This window comes from Ictalurus punctatus, chromosome 8 (assembly GCF_001660625.3).
Source record: "Ictalurus punctatus breed USDA103 chromosome 8, Coco_2.0, whole genome shotgun sequence".
NCBI lineage: Eukaryota > Metazoa > Chordata > Actinopteri > Siluriformes > Ictaluridae > Ictalurus > Ictalurus punctatus.
In genome coordinates, this window is record NC_030423.2 from 14,855,270 (window position 1) to 14,863,902 (window position 8,633).

Genomic DNA, 8,633 nt, shown 5'->3' on the forward strand with positions numbered 1-8,633 from the left:
GTTAAATATGTATAGTGATGTTAAAGAAAGGGGACAGATTGGCATCATTTGGTGAATAAATGTTCATCAGGATTATGTACTGTAATATTTTGCTGTTGAAAGGGTGATTGCAGCACACAATATTTAACTGCACTTAAAAGTGTCAAATGTGAAAATGTAAAATGGGGAGAGAAAATGCGTCAGTTGGAGTGAAGATGAGAGTTTTATTTGTACAGTTATGACTATTACAAAAGTTGAAAATTTTACATTATTTAAACTGGTCACGGTTTATCCAATCATGGTTGTTGACTCCACAAATATGCAAATAGGAATGTTAACGCAGTTTTTAGGAATGTACAGTGTGAAATGTCAGATTATGAATACCCAGGATTAATTGCTAACCCCAGGTAAAGTAGGAACAGTGTGAACCATGAAACAAGATAACCCAGGATTCTGTTTAGCCGGGGTTTCGAATGACCCAGGGTTACCGATTTCAAGTATGAAAAGCCCTAGTGACTGGTTAGAGGGCTAATTTTCATAGTGTAATCATCTAGATCCAATAATTTAAAGGAAAGGAAAAATTGGTAAAGAATGAGAAAATGAGAGAAATTTGTAAAGCACTAGGAAGTACTGTACACAATTATTTAATCTGACCTGAAAACCATAACTCAGTTAACAATTAATAAGAAAGGGAATTACCTGCCATCTGCTCTGCAGTAGTTTGTCTGAAAAAAAATTAAATGAATAAAGCAATGCAAAAATATTTATAGGAGACATGATTTCATCACAACCAGGAAATAGTCAGTGTGAGGAATGTTTTTAATGTTATCAGAGGTTGAACCAAAATAAAATAAAAAATTCACAACAAGCAAACAGCCATAAAAGGGCTCCGTTCTATTGAGAATAGGCGACTTTTCTAATACACATGTAAGAAAAACAGTAAATGAGTAAGTGACAGAATCAACCTAAAAATGACACTAAAATCAATCCTCCAAAAGGAGAGACTAAGCAAACTAAGTTTCATGCACAACCAAATACTGCGCAGTACCAACTACACTCCTCCATACTCAGTTCTTTTCACAATTACTCTGTGCTTTGGCCTTCTCCTTTTCCAAGTGTTTCTAGAAATCAGAAAAAACAAGTTGAATTTGAATGAATACAGCCTGCATTTGTATATTTCTGTCTTTAATACAGGTTCATGATGTAATAAAATATGTAAGCCATATGAAATCACCTTGAGTTTCTCATAGTGTGCCTGACTACTGCAGTGAACCTTTTTAGCAGTGTCTTCATTGGAATAAAAATGGAAGCACACCCTACAATAGTAGCCCATCTTCACAAACTCCACACCTGAAAGAATAGTGCAGTGTTGTTAGTGATTAAATCAGCACCATTTTTCTCTGCACAAAGAGGAAAAACTGTACTTCAGGCACATTTTCACCTAATAATATATGTTTCCACATTCTAAATCTGAGTAAAACTCATACTTTTGGCTTATTTTGCAATTTACAAAATTTGTATATTAACCAAGTCCATTTCAATTCCAGGCTGTAATACTACAACTTGTGGAAAAGTTTAAGGGGTAAATATTTATGCAAGGTGCTGTAATTAATCCGTAATCAGGATCAGGCCGTCATTTAGATTTTGCATTTGACTCTAAAATGATGACTTACCCACTGGGACGTTTGGATCATATGGACCGAGAACATCTACAGTGGTTTCAGGATTTTCGACGGACTCAGTTGGAGGCGTGGGGGTTTCAGTCGGCTCGTGGCTCTTCTCAGAGACATCAGCAGAAGATGCAACAGATGAAGACTCAGTAAGAGGAACATCAATGTCACTCTGAGCCATCTGCTCAATGCAGAGAGATAAAGTTAAAAGCAAATTTAACAAACCTGAACCATTTCCAATACATGTAGACATGAATAAGAAAAGAAAAATAAGGAAGGGAGGGAGGGAGGGAGGAGGGCACACTGAATACTGACCGGTGGTTTGAGCTCCATGTTCTTAGTTTCTGTCGTATCGGTGTTGTGTTCCTCTGTATACATGTTGTTCACTTCCGCTACACACACACTAGGTTCAGCTTTGACCGCCACCTCCTCCTTCTCATCCTGTAGTACACTCAGAGCTTTCTCCTCCCTAGGCCTCTCCTCTTTAGCTTTTTTGGATGGGGGTTCCTCTTCCTTCACACTGGTAGTTTTTGCTGAGGAACTGCTCTGGCTTTCCTCTCTCTCCTCAGTGTGCTCTCTCTTGGCTGGCCGTTTGTCTTCTGCGGTTGGGGGTCTGTGTCTGCCATGTGAAATAGTCAATCAGCATAAAGTAGCTATGTTTACATGCAGTGGGTTAAAAATGTAATGTGCATATAAATGGAGACTGTCTACAGAGTCTCCAGGATAAACAGGATAAATATACACGATACACATTTGGACATGGGCAAAAATCATTAGTCGGTAGCTACTGTGCGTGTATGCATGCATGTATATTCATAAACATACTATATATACACAACCCCAATTCCGAAAAAGTTGTGACAGTATGGAAAACACACAAAAAAGTGAAAATTCAATTTACCCTGTACTATATTGAAAGCACATTATTAAACACATTATTTGAAATTTTACTTTGCAAATTTAATTATTTTTAAAAAAACATATACTCATTTAAAATCTGATGTCTGCAATACACTCCAAAAAAGTTGGAACAGTCGACCGTTTACCACTGTGTAACATCACCGTTTCTTTTAATAACACGCATTTGGGCACTGAAGACACCAGTTCATTAAGTTTAGCCGGTGGAAATTTCCCCCATCCCCCAATGTTCAATAGAAATGTTTAGCAGAAATGTTTAGTTCAGCAGAAATGTTCAGCTCAGCAGAAATTATCAGTAGAAATGTTCAGCAGAAATTTTCAATAAAAATGAAACGGGAAGTTTCCCCCATTCATCCATTATGTATTTCTTCAGCTGCGCAAATGTACGGGGCCTTCGTTGCCTTATTTTGTGCTTTATAATGTGCAATCATGCGCTTGTAATACAGGTAGAATGTGGTTTGGCGTTGTCCTGCTCTGGATGGCAGCATATGTTGCTCCAAAATGTGTACATATCTTTCTGCATTAATGGGGCCCTCACAGATGTGCAACTTACCCATGCCATGGACACTGACACACTCCTATACCATGACAGACGCTGGCTTTTGGACCTGACGCTGATAACAGCTTGGATGGTCCTTTTCCTCTTTGACCCGGAGTACACAACGGCTGTACCAAAAACTATTTGAAATGTTGACTCGTCGGACCACAAAACACGATTCCACTGTGTTACTGTCCATCCCAGATGAGACCGAGCCCAGAGGAGTAGTCGGTGCTTCTGGACAGTGTTGATGTATGGCTTCTGCTTTCCATAGTAAAGACTTAACTTGCATCTGTGGGTGCAGCAGCGAATGGTGTTGACTGACAAAAGGTTTACCAAATTATTCCCGAGCCCATGTCAGGATATCCATTAGAGAGTCATGACGGTTTTTAAGACAGAAGTGATTTTCGGCCTTGCCCTTGACGCACCAACATTTGACTGGATTCCTTGAATCTTTTTATTATATTGTGCACAGTAGATTATGAAATGCCCCAAATCCTACCGATTTGTCTTTGGGGAACGTTGTTCTCAAAGTGCTGATTATTCGCTGATGCATCTGTCGGCAGATTGGCGAGCCTCGACCCATCCTTGCTCTTGAAGGCTCTTGCCTCACCTGTTTCACATCACCACCTTATTTCAACTTGTTGCATCGGTATTAGTCCTAAATTGCCCCGTCCCAACTTTTTTGGAACATGTTGCATGCATTAAATTCAAAATAAAGATTTGCATAAAAAAAAAATATATGCAGTTGATTAGGTAAAACGTCAAATATCTTTATATGTTTTTTGTTTAAATACAAGTCAAAATACATTTACAAATCACTCCTCTTTATTTTTATTAACATTTTCCACACTGTCCAAACTTCTTCAGAATTGGGGTTGTAGGATTAATATACTTTAAAATAATTACCCTTCTTCTGGTAGATGGCAGTATTTCTCAGACACTTTAATCATCAAGACATTACTGGGTAGTACAATATCTTGAGTTTTAGAATCAGCTGTGACTCGATCAGCATCAGATGCGAGCACCACCTCAACAAACCCCTATAAGAAAAATTATTTTAACAACCAATTGACCCTCCTGAAAATAGTGAGTAAAATGATAGAGCATATAATTATTAAAAGTGTTAAAATAAATCCCTCGGAGGGGGGAGTAAGAGAAAAACCCACTCAAGATTGTGTGCCAGAGGCAAAAACATCTGTTATTTATATACACCTAATACAACAATGTTGCTGAATTATCAAATCTGATTGGTCAGAAGGTGCTGATTTATTCTCTGAACAGCCAATCTGACAGTAGTGCTTTCTGGTAAAGAGACAATTTCTCAGCAGCACAAGCTGTTTTTTTTCTCAGGTGCTGATTTATTCTCTGAACAGCCAATCTGACAGTAGTGCTTTCTGGTAAAGAGACAATTTCTCAGCAGCACAAGCTGTTTTTTTTCTCTTATTAATTTCAAGAGAGAATTGAAAAAAGAGAACTTAAGGGAAGAACTGTTTATAAATTATACAATGTAAATGGTAATAGAAACCGACTTGTTTCACAGATGTTCCATAACATTAACCATAAATATGAATTGATTTTTAAAGTACGACACATCATTCTTTAATAAATAAATAAATAAACAAACATTAATAGTTGGCAAATTACTGGGGCATAAAATAAATAAAACACTTCAGTATGTGCTGTTAATTTTAAAATAAGACTGAGTTTCTTATTTCCTTATAACAGCACACCCCGTTGTGTTGTATTCCTTACATATGCTGAAATATGCGCATGGAGAAACTACAGTAGTGTTAAACATGACCATTTTATACATTTCTAAATTCTACAGCTGTTTTATATATTATACACGTAATTGTAAAGCAGTGAAATAATAAATGAAGAAATCCTTCCTGAATTCTTAAAGGAACTATACATAAAAATGAGACTAACAGGTTTGCATACCTTGAGGTAGTCTGTCACTCTCTCAGTGTCATGTTCCTCTTTAGGTTGATCAACAGCGTCTAAGTTCTCTGAAGTGTTGGGTTCTGCAGTTGTTTTGCTGGTACTTTTTTTTGTAGGTGATTCAGATTCTTTGATACTTTGCTTCATATAGGAGACAGGATTTGTGCATGTGGTTACTTCTTCTGATGAGTCATATATATACACACATATACACACACACACACACACACACACACACACAGAGTACCTCACAAAAGTGAGTCCACCCCTCACGTTTTTGTAAATATTTGATTATATCTTTTCATGTGACAACACCGAAGAAATGACAATTTGCTAAAATGTGACGTAGTGAGTGTACAGCTTGTGTAACAGTGTAAATTTGCTGTCCCCTCAAAATAACTCAACACACAGTCATTAATGTCTAAACCGCTGGCAACAAAAGTGAGCACACCCCTAAGTGAAAATGTCCAAATTTGGCCCAATTAGCCATTTTCCCTCCCCGGTGTCATGTGACTTGTTAGTGTTACAAGGTTTCAGGTGTGAATGGGGAGCAGGTGTGTTAAATTTGGTGTCATCGCTCTCACACTCCCTCATACTGGTCACTGGAAGTTCAACGTGGCACCTCATGGCAAAGAACTCTCTGAGGATCTGAAAAAAAGAATTGTTGCTCTACATAAAGATGGCCTAGGCTATAAGAAGATTGCCAAGACCCTGACACTGAGCTGCAGCACGGTGGCCAAAACCATACAGCGGTTTAACAGGACAGGTTCCACTCAGAACAGGCCTCGCCATGGTCGACCAAAGAAGTTGAGTGCATGTGCTCAGCATCATATCCAGAGGATGTTACAGACGTATGAGTGCTGCCAGCATTGCTGCAGAGGTTGAAGGGGTGGGGGGGGTCAGCCTGTCAGTGCTCAGACCATACGCTGCACACTGCATCAAATTGGTCTGCATGGCTGTCGTCCCAGAAGGAAGCCTGTTCTAAGGATGATGCACAAGAAAGCCCGCAAACAGTTTGCTGAAGACAAGCAGACTAAGGACATGAATTACTGGAACCATGTCTTGTGGTCTGATGAGACCAAGATAAACTTATTTGGTTCAGATGGTGTCAAGCATGTCAAACACTTTGGGCCCAATTTGGACATTTCCACTTAGGGGTGTACTCACTTTTGTTGCCAGCAGTTTAGACATTAATGGCTGTGTGTTGAGTTATTTTGAGGGGACAGCAAATTTACACTGTAAACTAAGCTGTACACTCACTACTCCACATTGTAGCAAAGTGTCATTTCTTCAGTGTTGTCACATGAAAAGATATAATCAAATATTTACAAAAATGTTACACACACACACACACACACACACACACACACACACACACGTCACAGACTAGTAAAAATCTGTATGAACCGGTATGGGGCAAGACCTCATCTGTCCTCTTCCCCTTCAGGTGATCACTTAAAACACTAGTTACCAAAATCTGAAAAAAAGACTAACCTCGGTTTTTGGGATTGAGGGCTTCGGTTCATCTGATTCTGAAATGCATAAAAGTACAATTATTTATAAGTCTACAAACCTGCCTTACAAAAGCAAAACAAACAAGAAAATGCTGCCATGTTCTGACAGTTGTGAAAAGAAGACCTTGAAAATCTGAAAAATTTTCTTCCATGAACTCATCTAAGGTCACATAATTTTCAAGACTCTTGGGGAAGTCATGTTCCTCCTGTTAAAAAGCAAAACAAACCCAAAGACAAATTTAAAAGGTGTATTAAAATTCATTTAAAACTGTATATACGTTCGCTGACTTCTTTTTTTTTTAGGAACACCTGTATACCTGCTCGTTCATAGATTCAGTTAATGTTCACATAAAACTTCAGAATGGGGAAAAATGTGATCTTACTGACTTTAACCATAGCATGGTTGTTGGTACCAGATGTTTTTTCCAGAAACTGCTGATCTCCTAGGATTTTTACACACAACAGTCTATAGACTTTTCACCAAATGGTGTGAAAAATGCAAAAAAAAATGGTGCTCAGCAGATCTGCAAGCAAAAACCCCTTGTTAATGAGAGAGGTCAGAGGAGAACTGACACACTGTTTTGAGTTGACAGGGAGGTCACAGCGACTAAAAAAACAAAACATTCTTTACACAACTGTGGTGAGCAGAAAAGCATCTCAGAATGTACATCACACCTTAAGGCAGATGGACTACAACAGTCCAGTATGGCCATTCAGACCCCTCTCAGCAACTAGGTGATTCTGCCCACAGAACTGCCACTCACTCACTGGATGTTTTTTCAGGAGTATTGACAATTCCAGGAGTATGAAAATTGTATGAAGTTTCCAGTAGATCAGATTTTCTGAAAAACTCAAGCCAGCCTGCCTTGCACCAACAACATCACATTTTTGACATCACTCCATTCTGATGTTTAAGGTCAACACTGAAATATCTCTATACATAGGGGAAATGAACACTTTATCAAAATGTCTTTCAAAATTTAGTTAGTTTATATTATCACACTGTCAGACGTTTGCCAAACTTATTAACGAATTCAAAAGACTCAGTGTTGCGAACCAACTGAGAAGTGGATGTCAAACATCCACTGATGAAGTCCCCTATGTATGGAGACTTTTAGGACACCCTGTATTGTCCTGTATCTACGATTTTATGCACTGCACTACTGCCACATGCGTGCTATAAGTTGTTCTATCTACTGGTAAGGTAGGATTCTGACTTTTGTGTACTATCTAGTTGACTCTTGGATCTAGATTCTTGCCACTAATATTGTTGATTCTGCAGTTTTTGGAAGTGTCTGTTGATCTATTTTAATTCGCTCTTTAATCAAGAGTAGTTTCAGTCTCCCTTGAGGTGTGAATTATGGGCAGGGCTTACTAAAATATATTGATGGTTAGTGGTCAGAAGAATAAGTCCATGTAGTGTTACCAGATCCCTCTCAGCCCTACTTAAACTCACTAACATCACTCCTGACTAGGCTCTGGACATCTCTTATACCCAGAAGCTCTCATCCACAAACCTGAGGCCAAACTACCAGTAACCTTACCTACCCTCCACTGTGCTCGCAGTCTCAAACAGTGGTGGTAGGTGGGCTCTGGAACTGCCATTTTGCTGTAAAGAAAGCTGATTTCATCTCAGCTTTAGCTTCCCATTACTCTCCTCACTTTCTGCCACCAACAGAGACGTGGATATCTCCACAGGACTCTGTTACAACGGCTACTCTATCCTCTGCTAATGATGGTATTCTTAGTTCGTGACCTAGTGAACAATTATGTATGGATGTAGGATGTATTTACTGATAGACTTCAAAGCACTTCTGTCAGTCACTCTGGATAAGAGCATCTGCCAAATGCCATAAATGTAAATGTAATGTAAATGCAATATAATTGACTGATTTGAGAACTGCATGAATGAACAGGTGCACTGGCGTTCCTAATAACATAGCCAATCAGTATAAATACTGTACTGTTTACGTCACAGTTTCAGTAAAAGTACCTCATTTAATTCCTGGTCTTCGTGTTCTTCAAACTTTTGGCCCTCCTTTAGACTGTTTAATGTTTCTGATGTATCAG

The 8,633-nt window shown here is 38.7% G+C and overlaps 1 protein-coding gene across 3 annotated transcripts in view; it reads right to left on the reverse strand.

Moving 5' to 3' along the window:
- Window positions 1-779: 779 nt before the first annotated feature.
- Window positions 780-8,633, reverse strand: part of LOC108268817 (matrin-3) — an 18,061-nt gene continuing 10,207 nt past the window's right edge. For all 3 annotated transcript variants that reach the window (XM_017474034.3, XM_017474035.3, XM_053682388.1), the window contains 9 exons: window positions 8,557-8,633; window positions 6,688-6,769; window positions 6,544-6,581; window positions 5,050-5,190; window positions 4,015-4,148; window positions 1,965-2,268; window positions 1,653-1,830; window positions 1,214-1,329; window positions 780-1,100 (listed from right to left, as the gene is read on the reverse strand). The exon at window positions 8,557-8,633 is cut by the window's right edge and continues 605 nt beyond it. In XM_017474034.3, the coding sequence (XP_017329523.1) occupies window positions 1,047-1,100; window positions 1,214-1,329; window positions 1,653-1,830; window positions 1,965-2,268; window positions 4,015-4,148; window positions 5,050-5,190; window positions 6,544-6,581; window positions 6,688-6,769; window positions 8,557-8,633 (1,124 nt within the window). In that variant the 3' untranslated portion in view covers window positions 780-1,046. The remainder of the gene's footprint in view (window positions 1,101-1,213; window positions 1,330-1,652; window positions 1,831-1,964; window positions 2,269-4,014; window positions 4,149-5,049; window positions 5,191-6,543; window positions 6,582-6,687; window positions 6,770-8,556) is intronic.